General features: G+C 43.9%; 1 protein-coding gene across 13 annotated transcripts in view; it reads left to right on the top strand.

Annotated features, from left to right (window-relative positions):
• ITPR1 (inositol 1,4,5-trisphosphate receptor type 1) overlaps positions 1-15,951 on the top strand; it is a 354,903-nt gene that overhangs the window by 308,228 nt on the left and 30,724 nt on the right. For all 13 annotated transcript variants that reach the window (XM_017512642.2, XM_037732852.1, XM_017512640.2 and 10 more), the window contains 5 exons: positions 4,976-5,140; positions 10,031-10,226; positions 11,938-12,030; positions 13,186-13,325; positions 13,797-13,962. In XM_017512642.2, coding sequence (XP_017368131.1) covers positions 4,976-5,140; positions 10,031-10,226; positions 11,938-12,030; positions 13,186-13,325; positions 13,797-13,962 — 760 coding nt within the window. The remainder of the gene's footprint in view (positions 1-4,975; positions 5,141-10,030; positions 10,227-11,937; positions 12,031-13,185; positions 13,326-13,796; positions 13,963-15,951) is intronic.

The following is a 15,951-nucleotide window of genomic DNA, read 5'->3' as shown; positions in this document are numbered from 1 at the left end:
TTCTTTAAAAGTCAGTGGTGGCATTTAGAAATGCTGTTTCAGTAACATTGAAAGATAGAAGCCAATTCCATCTCTGGGAGAATTCTTAGGACAAACTGATATAAACCATACATTGGAGAGGTTTCCTGGTGAAGGGAAGGAGAAAATTTGGACATGCGAGGCACTGGAGGATCTACAAGTGCCTTCCAGGGTTTCTGCCCTGAGCATATAAGGAAGCCGAGGTCCTTGTGCAAAACTTGAAGTGATGTTGCAAAATAATATAGTAATTCAGTGCAACAACAAATGTCCCAAAGTGAGTATTCAAATGGCACAGGCAGAAAGGACTTTAGAGGAGACGAGGTCACATCAAGCTGAAAAACTTACAGTGGGGAGGAGGCAGGATGGAAATTAGGGCCTATGGATTGGAGGGACAGGCTCAGTGGCTCACATCTGTAATCCCAGCACTTTGGGAGGCCGGGGTTAGTGGATCACTTGAGGTCAGGAGTTCGAGACCAGCCTGGCCAACATGGCAAAACCCTGTCTGTACAAAAAATACAAAAATTAGCTCAGTGTGGTGGCATGTGCCTATAACCCCAGCTACTTAGGAAGCTGAGGCAGGAGAATCACTTGACCCTGGGAGGTAGAGGTTGCAGTGAGCTGAGATTGTGCCACTGCATTCCAGCCTGGGTGACAAAGGGAGACTCCATCTCAAAAATAAATAAATAAATAATTAAAAAAAAAAAAAAAAAAATGGAATGGAGAGGATCTGGCCAGGAAGCACAGATTGAGAAGAGTGTTTGGTTTTGTGGGCCCTATAGGCCAGAGCAGAACAGTGGCAATGCCCAGGATATTATCAAGACAATAAAGAATTTCACCTTGTCCATGGTTCAGTAGTGATCAGTAGGAACCAATCCTGTATGAGTCACTTGCTGCATGGAATTTTAGGATAAAGCAACAGGACTTCATCCCCCAGGTCAGCATTCCCAGAGCATATTCCACGTTGATAAATGTAAGGTGAAAAAAGGGTCCCGTGGTCGAATCAACGTGAAAAATGCTGCGGTAAACACAATGAAGGGTTTCGTTACTTCAGGCTTCCCCTCAGATTTTAATGTTCTAATTTGGATATGGATTAGGAATCTTCAAGGAAAATAGCGTATTCTGTTTCCCAAACTTATTTTCCCACAGTTTTTCGTAAGTATCACTTGAGATTAGTGTTGTATAGAATGTATGTTGAAAACTCTGTTCCCAGTAGTGGAAATTGCCTGTGGTGTTTTGAGCCAAGAAATGGTCTATACAAAGAAGTATTCTTGAGAAAATGCATTCTGTAAGGCATGTTATATGGATTCATCGAGAGGGACTGGAGGCAAGGAGGCTTTTTAGGGGCTGTTGCTGTGCTTTGATTAGGTTTGACAAGCCTGAGTCTTGGTCACAGTGTAGAAGAAAGAAGGAAGGTATGGACTTCAGAAATGGGAAGGAAATAGGCCGAGCACAGTGGCTCAAGCCTGTAATCCCAGCACTTTGGGAGGCCAAGGTGGGCAAATCACTTAAGGCCAGGAGTTTGAGACCACCTTGGCTGGTATGCATGCAAAACCTCTCTCTACTAAAAATATATAAAAATTGGCCTGGTGTGGTAACATGTGCCTGTAATCCTAGCTACTCGAGAGGCTGAGGCACAAGGATGTCTTGAACCTGGGAGGAGGAGGTTGCAGTGAGCCGAGATGACGCCTCTGCACTCTAGCCTGGGTGACAGAGTGAGACTGTGTCAAAAAGAAGAAAAGAAAAAAGAAATGGGAAGGAAATAGTAACACATGGTGGGCACCGAGTCAGTGCCTTACCCCAGAAAGCAATGAGCTTGTATTAGTTTATTCTTGCATTGCTATAAAGCAATGTCTGAGACTGGGTAATTTATAAGAAAAGAGGGTTAATTGGCCTGAGGCTTTGCCGCTGTACAGGAAGCATGGCAGCATCTGCTGCTGAGAGGCCTCAGGGAGCTGTCACTCATAGCGGAATAAAAGCAGCAAAGTCGGAGCCGGAGCTGGCATCTTCACATGGCTGGAACAGGAGGAAGCCACACACTTTTAAACAACCAGATCTCTGTCTCTATACTGTACCCAGGCCGGGTGGCGCTAAACCATTATCCAGTCACCTCCCACTGGGCCCCGCCTCCAACACTGGAGGTTACACTTTAAAAGGAGATTTGGGGGGACACAGAACCAAACCGCATCAGTACTCCGGGTCCTTTTTTCAGAAGAGGGTATCACTGTCTTGATTCGGTGATAAAGGAGGCAAATATGGCTCCAAATTTTCAGTCACAGATGACTGGGAGAAGAAAAACGTGGGCATCTGAAACGAAGTCATGCAAAGATCTAGTTTTCAGGGTGAAAACGCATTTAATTCGTTGACTTACTGGGCTTCAGGTGCAAAGACGCACTGTTAACATTAGCTGTGGCATTTGGAAATACATGACCAGAACCACAAGAGAGAATGTAAGGATTGCTTGCAGTGAGAGGAAACCATTTAAAAAGGAAATACAAAAGAATTACATAAACAACTAGATACAAAAAATGTTCAGTATTTCAGAGGCTGTCTTCTAGGGGCTGTCTAGTTCTTTTTTCTCTGGCCTTCTCTGATAATCGTTCCACAGTTACCACTTCTTGTTTGTTTGTTTTTGTTTTTGTTTTGAGACAGAGTCTCGCTCTGTCATCTAGGCTGGAGTGCAGTAGCATGATCTTGGCTCGCTGCAACCTCCACCTCCTGGGTTCAAACGATTCTTCTGCCTCAGGCTCCCGAGTAGCTGGGACTACAGGCGCATGCCACCACACCCGGCTAATTTTTGTATTTTTAGTAGAGAGTGGGGTTTCACCGTATTGGCCAGGCTGGTGTCGAACTCCTAACCTCGTGATCCGCCTGCCTGGGCCTCCCAAAGTGCTGGGATTACAGGCATGAGCCACCGCGCTGAGCCAGTTATCACTTCTTTAACACAAATCAGTTGGGGAAAGACTCAACTGAGACAATTAATTACCATTTACAACAACATGAGCTGGGGTGGAAGGGGCAAACAACTACAATAAATAATTATTTAGAAGGAATTTTAAAAGAAAAAAGCACCCACGTGGAATGTATGGGAGAGGGAAAGTAGCTGTGGATGGAGACAGAGAAAGAATGTTGGAGTTCTTAGAGCTGGGGAAGGGGGGGCGGGTTCCTGAAAGCCCAGCCAGAAGAGTGGTGAGCAGGGTGGGGTGGGAGCCCTGTCGTGCTGCAGGGAGCTGGGAAGGATGCTAAGAGCAGACGGGAAGACTGCTGCGTGCGCAGAATCCTTGGAGACTTCGCGTGAGCTGCCTCTGTAGAGAGGTGGGGATGGGAGCCAGATCTAAGACTAACAAGCAGAGTCCAGCCACAGGCAGAGACCACAAATAGCAGCTATTTCCTGGGGAAGCAGTGGAGAACACTAGGGCAGAAATTAGAGGGGAAAATGGATTTGGGTGAAGTGGATCACCCTGGTGTTAAGATGGTAGGAGCCGGGGCATGTTTGAGGTCTGTAATGTGTAATGTCACCCACGGCACCATCTGCCCTTCCCTGAAACCACATCATCGTGGATCATCCAGAATCAGTGATACTATCCCACCCTATGAAAGCCCCTCCACTAGCAGAGGTTAGAATTTTGGAAAAAAAACTGGCAGATTGAATGCTTAGCCTGTCTGAGAAAGCTAGCAACCATCTGTGGGTGTCGGCTTCCTTGCTTATCTGATTGCCGAGAAGCTCACTTACACCGACCTACCAGATTAACTGGCAGAATTTCCCCAGCACCTGTGGCCAGGGAAGCTGGAGTAGCAGAAGATGGTTTTACCAAGTGCATCCAGAGAGGTTCCTCTCCAGCCTCCTCCTGAGCCACGTTTTTCTGTCAACATATTGCTGGAGAGAGACTTCCAGCCATTGGGGTTTCTATCAAAGGTGGGACTATATTGCACAGTAGTTGCGTTAGGACTCCTTCAGTTACAGGTGTTAGAAAACCTCATCCATGCCAGCCTCAGCAAAGGAGAAAATGTACTGGTTCATTTTGAGCAAGAAACCAAGAGCCTCGCTTCAGACACAGCTGATGATGGGGCTCAGACAGTGGCCTCGAGGCCCAGTTCCTCCTTGCCATCTTTTGGCTCTGTGTCCCCAGTATTGGTGGTGCCTTCAGTGTTGGTGGTGTGGCAGCTCCAGCGTTTATAGCTACTCAAGTTCGAGGTCGGCGGGAAAGAACAAAATTATCTTTTGCAGCAATCCCAGGGAAGACCTCTGTGGATGTCATTGGCTCCCTTTGGTCCTGTGTCTATCCCTAACCCAGTCATTGTACCCAGGGGGATACAATATTGTGACGGCCAGGTTAGAGCCTCACCTACACCTGAAAGACTGCTACTCAGAGAGGGATGGATCCCCAAAGGAAAATCAGAAGTTATTCCCAGAAGAGAGGGCAGGGGATTAGAACTCATCCTGAAATCCCTTTTTTTTTCCCCAAGAAAATTCTTGTTTTCCCTGTAACCTTAGGAGCAGTGAAAGGCGAGAACTGATCACTGCTCACTAAATTGCCACCTTACAGTGCCTAGAATGTAACAAATTCAGAAAAGGCTTTTGATCATGCTGATCACAGGGTTCGTGGATTGAGGTGACTTCTGTGTTTGACTAATGCATATAAGAATGTTAGAAATGATTCATATCTCATTTTGAAAATCATAATCTCAGTATGTGTTAATTTTGTTTTTGCCATAGAGAAATGCGACTTGATTACTGTTGCACAAGAAGTTATTTGACTACCATGTATTTTGTAATATGCCTAAAAAGCAAAGTAATGAAATGACTTAGATCTGCAAATGGTTCTTGGCGGGTTTGGTGGGCACCAGGTGGAAAAGGAAGCATTTGTTTGGGCACGGTGACTGAAATACATTTGTGTGAGACGCTCTCTTTGCTCTTACACAGTCTGTGCCATCTGACTGGTCCTGTCATTGTTCTCAGGTATGCAATAAAATCATCTTTCTAATGAGCTTTGTGGGCAACTGTGGGACATTCACAAGAGGCTACCGAGCCATGGTTCTGGATGTTGAGTTCCTCTATCATTTGCTATATCTGGTGATCTGTGCCATGGGGCTCTTTGTCCATGAATTCTTCTACAGTCTGCTGGTGAGTACCTGGTGTGGAAATACTTTATGTGTGGGGAACTAGGAGAGTATCCTACGTCTTCTCTCTCATCACAGACCCTTCCTTTTAATGGTGGTTGGTGTGCCTGGTCCACCAAGATGGAAGCTCCACAGTTTGCAGCCTTTGGGGGATCTCAGAGGAAAGCTACACAGAAATTAGGCCAGCCCAGGAATATAGGAGTTGCACAACTGCACTGTGTCCTGTGCACACCGGGCCTGTTGCTTCTCAGTAATGGAAAATGCCTGCAGTAGGTTCAGGAGATATTTCCTCTCCACGCACCTTTGTTTTTCTTTACTCCTTAGACTCAGCCAAGACTTACACCAAGAGGAGTGTTTTTGAGGCTGTCATCCAGCAGTTCTCATGAAATCCATTTCTCTGAACACACGCAGTGACCATAAGAGTACAAGCTAGTTTTGAAGCCCCAGGATTCATGATAATGAGCTCAGTAGATTTATTGGTCCAGGAGACCCTTCTCAGTAAAAGTTATTTTGTTCCAATATGAGCCAAGTGCTTAATGTCTTGAGAGCCTATAAAACAAGTTAGTTCTATCACCATTCTCCTGAGTAGCTTTTTAAATTACAAATCAAATAACTGCTTACTTTCCTATAGTTAAAGGGAATCTAGACCTGTGGCATTGCAGATAAGAAACCATTTTCTTGTACCTACATAAAATGACAGAAAGCATAAAATTGACCTGTCTGCAAGCCACACCATAATAAGCCTAGAAATATTAAAATGTTTGTGCGGACAAAAATGATCAAGGCCTAAGGGCTGACTTGCAAAGAGGGACGGACTTGCAAAAGGTGGAGCAAGGAAAGCGCTTCAGGGAAGTGCTTAGAAAATCCCTCCGAAGCACATATGAGAGGTATCCAGCCACAATCTAGTTTGATCCTACTGCATTTTCTAAAAGTGAACTGAGGTAGTACCATCATCAGAGCTGGGAGTTACTCTTATCTTTCTGCAGTAGGTTAGAGATTTGAAAGCACAAATGCACCTGTGTGAGACACCCCCTTCACTTAACTTACCTGCTTTGTGCCTCAGTTTCCTCATCTGCAAAATGAGAACACTGTGTCTCCCTCAGACGGCCGTCATAGGGATTACATGCAGCTGTTCAGGTCAGGGGCTTAGAATAGCACTGCCGAACGATTGCCGGCTATTATTGTCTTTGTCATTCTATATTCCTTCCCCCGTCCAAAACACCATGAAGAATTCACCGTTCAGATCACTAGGATTAGCTCATTCCATTAGGGGTGGATGTTGGCAGGCTAAAGGGAATGGATTATTTTCCCTCATCTAAAAATAGGCCTGGCTATATTTTGAGGTTTTAGGCAAAGAGGTCTCAGGATATACTTGTGATTGCCATTATGTGGCCTATTTTGGTCACTTTGTATCAGAAATCTTTCGAGACTTGTGTCTGTTTCTGAGACTTTTTGTCTCATGCCATCATGTCCCTGGACAACAAATCCTGTCCTCCCTCAGCAGGGCAGCAGAGCTCAGTTGGTGGTCTCTCTCATCCCTGCCAAGGGGTCTCTCCCAAAAGACAGGAGATTCCCCTTTGAACAACACCCCCTCGCCCCTATAGACTCTTTGACTTTTCCTCCAGTCTGCCTCTAGTTGGCTTTGCCTCTTCTCTGTTCTTTTGAGTCGTCTTCTTTTCATCACTTGCAATGCAGGCCAGTCCCAGTGCTTGATGCAGGGCACATAATGGTGAGAGGAGCAGGCCCGACCCTCGTAGCCCTCACAGTCTGGAGCACGGCACAGTGACTGCCGTTTCATGAGTGCTCACCCTGTACACGCTCTCCTCTACACGCTCACACTACCACCTTTGAGGTAGATGGTATCTTCCAGTTACAGCTGAGGAGTCTGAGGCTGGGTGAGGTTAGGCAACTTGCTCAGAGTCATACTGCCAGTCACTGGCAGAGGCAGGAGAGCCACACAACTCTGTCGATTCCCAAGTCTACACTGCCTTTTATTCAAGCACATGAAAAAGTCCCTGCATCAGTGAAACTGGCATTTCACGTTGCAGTTTACATCTGTGCTTTCAAGTCCCTACCCTATCACAGAAAGATAAGAGTAACTCTCAGCTTCTGATGATGCTACCTCAGTTCACTTTTAGAAAACGCAATAGGTTCAAACTAGATTGTGGTTGGATGCCTCTCATATGTGCTTTGGGAGGGATTTTCTAAGCCATCTGGACCCTGACTTGTTTGTGGCTTCAACCGATTTGCCCCTTTGGGTATCAAAGCAGTATTGGATGTGTCTGGTAAGAACCAGAAAACAAGGACACTGTTCGAATTATTCCACTGATAAGGAAAGCCCGCAACTAAAAAAGAAAAAAAAATTGGGCTGCCTGTAAAAGGAGAGAGACCTCAGCAGGGAAAACCCATGTGTTCCTGAGTTGGGAGAGCTCCCTTCATGCCAGCAGGCCAGAAGGCAGAGAGGGTAATCTGGTGGCCTAATTAAACTGCCGACCCCCCCACAAGACTGGCTGGACCTGGTCTTGAGCCTGCATTAAAGCTATGTCGTTAGAAAAATATTAACACCTGGAGATGAAAATGTGCAAAGTTCATAAGCAGCAGGCAGTTAACAAAAGCAGAAATCCAGATGGTCAGTAAACATGGAAAAATGTTCATCCTTGCTGCTAAACAAAGACATGCTAATTAAAACAGCACAATCCGGTTAATAAAGATTTAAAAGTCTGATGGTGCCCAGTACTAGTGAGAATGGGGTAAAATAGGCGTGATTCTTTACTAGTTGTAAACGTAAACTGATCCAGCCTTTCTTGAAGGCAGTAGGTTTCCTTATACCATTTGACCCAAATACTCCATTTCCAAAAATTTGCCAAAAAGTAATAGCTAGACGAGCCTGTACAGAGCCATGTATAGAAGTGCTCATCATAGCGTTATTCATTATAATTGGAAACATCTTGACTCTTTTAAAAAAAAAAAAATATTGATTATGTTAATCATGTTTTTCCCATATAGTGAAATACCGGGTGATCATTTTTGACAGAAGAATGTTCCTGATGGCTTGGTGAAAGGCTGTTTATGTGCAGTATTATGGTCTAATATTTTTGTAAGCAATATATATCTATCTATTCATGGCATCTTTTAAAAGCCAGGAGGAATTAAGTCATTGAACGAACATCTCTAGGTGGTGAACTATTAGTAACTTTTTTCCTTTGTGCTTTTGTATTCCAAGTTTTCTCCATTGAACACGTATAATTTTCTAATTAGAAGAAAGCTTTTCTTTTATATGAATAATACATATTGATTGTTTTAAAATCAGAAATTATAGATGCGGGAAAAGAAAAAATCATTGTCATTTCAATGATTTGGAGGCTCTGTAATCTCTACGGTCCTTAACCACAGGAAACAAGTATCATCTGTTTGTCCTCTGAAGTTGCTCTTACTTGCCACTTTATATTGAGCTGCTGGAAAATATTTAACCAACATTAACAGCAACACTTTGCCTGCTGTCATACTGTATTGACTAAACACGTCTTCCTTGCTTCCCTTTCAGTATCCTACTCCACCCAGTGCCCTTTACAGAACTAGTCTCAGAACACAGATTGGTGTTAAGGAGGCAGAAAAGCCAATCAACCAGAAAATGACCTCAGATGTAAAATTCTAAATCGGAAGGGACTCAGAGATCAGCTGTCTTAGTCCACTTGCTTTACAGACAAAGAAACAGATCCAGAGAGTTTAGATGGCTTGACCGACACCTTGCAACAAATTAAAAGCAGAGCCAGGATTTGAGCCTGTCTCCTGACTCACTTCATGGTGCAGTCACACCCCAAAGCCACAGTGGAGACCAAACCTTCCATCCAGGATTAGACAGCAGCCAAAGGCCATGCTAAAAACTAGCCTCAGGTCTAAGAGTAACTTCAGAGCACTCTCTTCACATGCTCCCCACCATTTCCCCAGCCAAGTGTCTGTGACTGTAGCTCTTGGAAAAGTAGCCATTATCCTCCCATACCTATATGTACCTACAGGGATATTCCATTCCTCAGGAAGCCAACTTCCTGCAAAGAGCAGGTCCTTAGCAGACGGCAAGCCTGGATTGTGAATGCCCTGTGACCTGCAGGGGTCTTACCCTCACAAGGCGTGAGAGTAACAAGGGTTTAGGCTTCCTTGGTTAGCACCAGTAATGTCCCTGCCATATACTAGCTATGTGACCCTGTCCCCGTCTCTTGATCAGGAAATGAATGATAATTACTATTTATTGTACTTACTCAGCATATGTGTGCTAGCTCTGTGGCTACGTGGTTTATTTATTCTTCATAATAACTCTATAGCCTCCAGTCTGCAAATGAGGAAATGGAGCCTCAGAGGGGATCAGGAAAGTATCTAGCCCAAGATCATATGGTGGACAGTAGCTGAGCTAAGACATGAACCTACATCTAAGTCCAGAGTCCTTGCCACTGACACTGGCCTGTAGCCTGTCTGCCTTCCCACCAGACACTCAGCTGCAGGAGGGCAGGGACCAGGGTGGCTGGCTCTTCACAGAAGCTCAGTTCAGTACCTTCAAAATGAATACATGCCAAGACCCTCATCACCTTCCTCTCCTTTTCTCTCTGAAACTCATTGGCACAAGCATGTATTTTCTCTATTTCCAGGCCCTCTAAATGGCTCTGGATCCTACTTGAAGTTGCTGTTGCTTCCTGCTTCCCCCTTCTATGTTTATTTTTCCTCATTTTTACCATCTCTGTTTCACTGTGAAACCAGGCAAGACGTTCAGAGTTAAGATCATAATGTAATGCTTTTGAGTTTTTAAGCAGGTGAACTCTCTATAAACCAAGTTTTCATTATGGGACAGTGATGTACATCTAACATCGAGGTTTCTTAAAATTCTTTTTGTTTGTTTTCAAAGCTTTTTGATTTAGTGTACAGAGAAGAGACTTTACTTAATGTCATTAAAAGTGTCACTCGCAATGGACGGTCCATCATCCTGACAGCGGTTCTGGCTCTGATCCTCGTTTACCTGTTCTCAATAGTGGGCTATCTTTTCTTCAAGGATGACTTTATCTTGGAAGTAGACAGGCTGCCCAATGAAACAACCATTCCAGGTGGGTTTGGGATCTTCTGATCATTTCAATGTTAAAAGAATATTTCCTGATTATAACTGAACTAAAGAAAATAATGACTTTAGTAATGTAGACATCTCCCCATTGCATTTCCCTAACATTCAGAGTGTGAATTTCAATTACAGGTCTTCATTCTCACTTTACTCAAAGGGCAATGTGGCATATCAGATGCTAAGAGTGAGTGACCAGATCTGACATTAATTTATTCACTAACATCATCTTTTAAACTAGTGCAACCTTTTTGTAAAGCAGTGACCATATCTACTGAAAGGGTTGGAGTATACATCCCTCTAACTTAGTAAATCTACTTCTAGGAATCTATACTTAAAGAAAAAAAGCCTGCTGATTGTGCATGTAGAAACAGACATATATGGGAGGACTTTTGCTGCAGGGTACAGTTGGAAGCAGTCTAAATATTCAGGAGTGTTTCATCAGATCCTGGTACATCCATGAAGTGGGGTGCCTTGCACATAGGTACATCTTTATAACCCTCCATGGAAGAATACCCACAAGACATAACTGGAAGTGGCAGAAGGATAACTATAGTAGGATCACATGTATGTCTTTTTTTTTTTTTAAGAATGTCTTTTTTTTTTTTTTTTTTAAGATAGGATCTCACTCTGTCTTCCACACTGAAGTGCAGGAGTTTGATTTCAGGTCACTGCAACCTCCACCTCCCGGGCTCAAGCAATCGTCCCACCCCAGCCTCCCCAGTAGCTGGGACTGCAGGCACCTGTCACCACATGTGGCTTATTGCATTTTTTTGTAGGGCTGGGTTCTTGCCATGTTGCCAAGGCTGGTCTTGAACTCCTGGACTCAAGCGATCCCCCAGCTTTAGCTTCCCAGAGTGCTGGGATTACCGGTACCATGCCCGGTCTTCTTATGTTTTCTTGAAAATTAAAAAACTTATATACATGGATTAAAATATGGATGACTGTACCTCCAAACTGCTAGCAGTAGCTCTCTCTGGGGCTTTTTTTTTTTTTTTTTACTATATGCAGGTTTTACAGTGAGCTCGTGTTGTTTTTTCACATAGCAAGATTTCCAATTTTGAGAGTTAAAGACCATAATACTTCAGTGATACTGAAGTGTCGTTTTCTCTCAGTTAAAATAGTTGGCCCTACTTAGTGAAATATTACTGGTTTTTCATCAGGTAGCCAGGCAACCCTGAGTCTAAGGAACAGACTAGAATTGTTGTGGCTGATTGCGCCAGCCGCCTTTGTGCTCTTCCTCCCAAATGCTGTGTTCTTGGCATGTATCTCCGGCCTCCCAAGTTGACACTAAGTGACATTACTGCCAGCCATCTTAGAGTTGTGGACTAAACCAGCCTGGACCTTGGATTTCTATTAATGCCTGCTGATGCTTCTCGTGTAGACTTGGTATAAATCTTGCTGGAGTCAGTACGTTCAGTAGTATCTGTCTAAGAGTTTCAGCTGTTTGTCTTTAAAGTTGGAGAGGTGCTATTTAAGTGCGATATTTCTAGTAAGCCTACAGGAATTGACATTTTTGGCTTTTTTCCCATCCAGATCACCAAAGGAAAGTGTAAATTGCATTTCTGCTTTGAATTTATATGCAAGATTCTAGGGTGTTATTTATGTAAAGAATTGTTTAATCAGCCGTGAATTGGGGACTTCAAACATTTTAACCATATGCTGCCAGATTGTTCATCATAAAATTTCCTTCTCTCTCCCAGAAACTGGCGAGAGTTTGGCAAGTGAGTTCCTGTTCTCCGATGTGTGCAGGGTGGAGACTGGGGAGAACTGTTCCTCTCCTGCACCCAAAGAAGGTAGGACCTCCAAGCTGTAAGCCTCACATTCATATCGGACTCCCCAGAGGCTTAGCTGATGCAGGTGATGTGAGAAGCTGATCAGATTTACTGCTCAGGAGTAAGGCTATAGCAAAGCGGAAAGGCTGGGAGAGAGGAGGGAGAGGAAGGGCAAAGAAGGCTACACACCAAGAAAAGATCTGATGTGATTCAGCTGTTTATACTGAGTTATGCTGAAGGCCCGCTGCTTGCCAGGGACTATGGTGTCCTCTAAGAGACAGTAATGTAGAGAAGGATGCGGGCAAGCTAGTGATTGCTAGAGAGTATGTCCAATGCTGGGAATAAGGATAGAATACAGAGGATAGGCACTGGCCTACTACTGGGGTAAGCGTATCATCAAGGAGGTGATATCCAAACTATAACAGAAGACTGTTGATATTCTAAGGAGAGGGAATACTATATCTAAAGGCTTAAAGATAAAAAGAAAAAAACAGCAAGTTTGGGGAGATAATGCTTATAAAGAAGGAGGTGAGTAGCAAGAAATGAAGCCACAGATACAAACAAAGGGCTAGATCATGAAGGGTCTTCTGTGTCAGACTTAGGAGGTTAAACTTCATCCAAAGGATGATCGGGGTTGTTGAAAGATAAGTGATGAGATCTGTGTTTTAGCAAAACCCTTCTGCAGCTGGAGAAAGGAATGAGGCAGACAGCAAGCATGGCTCTTACTGCATAAAGCAGTGAGAATGAACAGTTGTTAAAGCAGTTTATCCAGAGCCCCTGCTGTGAAGTGTCCCTGGATTTAGTCCTCACATCATCCCCAGTGAGGAACCTGGGTCCTGTGGTGTAACTCTCATCTGAGAGATGCCTGTGACTCAGAGTAGAGAAGCACCTTATCTGACGAAAAAGACTGTTTGCAGCTGGGTCTGGGGTTTAAAACCTGGAAAGGACAGGGCATGTTTTAGATCCCACAGAGGGAGAGCAGTAATCCCATAGCTAGAGAAATTAACATGAAAACAGAGTTGCCCAGACGACTTTAGCTTTTGAAAGAAAGTACTTGGCTCTTGATTTATTCTTTCGTGTGCCTGGTGAGATGGCATTCAGGAAACAGGATTTCAAAATCCCGGTCTCTCCTTTCCCCTCACGTTTTCTGTCTGTTATTACTTGCTGTGTTCACAGAGCTGGTCCCTGCAGAAGAAACGGAAGAGGATAAAGAGCACACATGTGAGACGCTGCTGATGTGCATTGTCACTGTACTGAGTCACGGGCTGCGGAGCGGGGGTGGAGTAGGAGATGTGCTCAGGAAGCCGTCCAAGGAGGTAAATTAATCCCGAGGGGAAGGAAGGGCAGAGGGGGTGGGTGGGGTGGGAGCACCATGCAGTGGTGTTGAGTGTAAACTGAAGATGCAGAGGAAGAGCTGGGAGTAGGGCTGAGTAGCTGCGGAACTAGCTTGTCAGGCGTCTTTCCTCCCTATCACATGAGGAGGTGCCACAAAATCAGCTGCATGGAAAGCGGTAGCTTTCACTCTCCGCTGAGTAGACTTAGGGACTTTTCCCGTCAGCATTAGGTCTGATCCACCTGAGCGCACGTCCAAGTTCCCTCCGGGCTGTGTCACACAACAGTTGGAGAATTCACAATTGAGACGGGGGATATGAAAAGAGAGGCAGCTTTGAGTTTAAAAGTTTAACGCCCAATTTAATTTCTGCCCAAGTAGATGAGGTCTCACTTGAGCTGGGCGGACCAAAGGGTTGTGAGGGCCTCAGACTCATTCAGACACCTCTCTTTTCCAGGAACCCCTGTTTGCTGCCAGAGTGATTTATGACCTCTTGTTCTTCTTCATGGTTATCATCATTGTTCTTAACCTGATTTTTGGGGTTATCATTGACACTTTTGCTGACCTGAGAAGTGAAAAGCAGAAAAAGGAAGAGATCTTAAAGACCACGTGCTTTATCTGTGGTGAGTGAAGGCCCAGGTGGCAGACGCACGTGGAGACTGCGAGGGTGTGACGGACTGGGTGTGTGCCCGACTGGGTGTGTGCCCGGTTATGCGGGAAGGGGCACTGGCTGCTTCCTCTTGACTCTCTACCCTCAGCAGTGAGTGAGGTTTTACTTGGCATTTATTCTGCTAGGATGTATTTGCAGACCTGGGTTCTGACTGAGCTTCCACCACTTACTTTGTAACCATCATTTAGTCATTTAACATCTTGAAACCTTCTTTCCTCATCTGTAAAATGGGTACAATAACATGTCCTTCTCTGCATTATTGTGAGAATCAGGAGAGACAGCATATGTAACACTCCTAGCTAGAACCTGGCGCACGGTAGGCATGGGAGGAGAAGTAGTGAACTGCTACGTAAAAGAGGTGCATGGGCACCAAAGAAAAAATGTTCAGTATAACTATGGGAAAATATTTGTAAATGTAAACTAATCATGGAGGAATCTGGGAGCTGAGTAATCGTTTCAGGATTATTCATAATATGAGTACTAAATACATAAATTTCCTAGTGGTATGTATGCTAAAAAAAAATGAGCATTTTCCAGTTAAAGACTTAAATTCTTTGCATTTTGCCCCCCTAAAACCTTTTTAGGCTTTTTGCATTGGCATAATTTCAGAGTTACAGAAAAGGCATGACTGTCCAAAGAATTTCTGCATGCTCTTGACCCAGAATATCCAAATATTAATATTTTATCTCATTTGTTTTACACACAGACACACACACACACACACACACACACACACACACTTTTTGAATGTGTGTGGCTGACAATGATGCTTTCTAGTCCTTAAACATTTTAGTACACGTTTCCTAAAAACAAGGACATTCTCTTGTTATCTACAGTATCATTATCAAAATTGGAAAATTAAAACCGATGCAACACTGTTACCTAATCTACAGAGCTTATTCAAATTTCACCCTTCGTTCCAATAATGTCCTTTGCAAACCCCACCTCCTGTGGGGTTTCAGTCACCATGCCTCCTTAGCCTCTGCTGACACTGTTGAAGAATATAGGTCAGTTATTTTGTAGAATGTCCCTTGATTTGGGTTTGTCTGATGTTTGACGATATGTGGTTTTCCACAGGAATATCAAAAACATGCTGTTGTGTTCTTCTTCTTGTATCATATCAGGAGGCACGTAATGCCAGTTCATCTGGTAACTCGTGATCCCGGCTCACTGTAACCTCTACTTCCTGGGTTCAAGCAATTCTCGTGCCTCAACCACCTGAGTAGCTGGGATTACTGGCGCCTACCACCACACCTAGCTGATTTATTGTATTTGAGTAGAGGTGGGATTTCACTGTGTTGCTCAAGCTGGTCTCTAACTCCTGAGCTCAGGCAGTCTGCCCGTCTTGGCCTTCCAAATATGCTAGGATTACAGGTGTGAGCCGCTACACCCAGCTGTGATACTAACATTGTTGATTTGGTTAAGGTGCTAATTACCATGTTTCTCCAGTAACTCCATAAAGTTACTTTTTATGGAGAGATACTTTGACACTTTGTGAACATCATGCTATTCGTTAACCTTTCATTCCTTAACTTTAGCATACATTGATGATGTCTGACTGAATCTATTATGATGATGGTTGCCCAATGATGACTTTATTTCTACATTTCTTTACTAGCTTTTTACTGTAAGAAAGAATTTTTTCTTCTCTCCACATATGTACGTATATTTCTGTGTTTGTATTTGTAACAACATGGACTCATGGATTTTATTTTATTCAATGGGCTGTAATCCTTCACTGTCATTATTTATTTTGATGTTCAAGTTGCTTCAGATATAGCCAGTGAGAGCCCTTTCCAGCTGGCTTCTGGGTTTAGTTATATCATCATCATTTTCTATGAACTTTCTTATGTTTTTGGCATCATAAGATGTTCCAGGCTTAGGCTCACCTTGTACATTTCCTGACCCATCCCTGGAATCAGTCATTTCTCCAAAGAGCCCT

This window comes from Cebus imitator, unplaced genomic scaffold, assembly GCF_001604975.1.
Source record: "Cebus imitator isolate Cc_AM_T3 unplaced genomic scaffold, Cebus_imitator-1.0 Scaffold474, whole genome shotgun sequence".
NCBI lineage: Eukaryota > Metazoa > Chordata > Mammalia > Primates > Cebidae > Cebus > Cebus imitator.
Note: the sequence above shows the minus strand (reverse complement) of the source record. Positions and strands in the feature narration are given on the sequence as shown.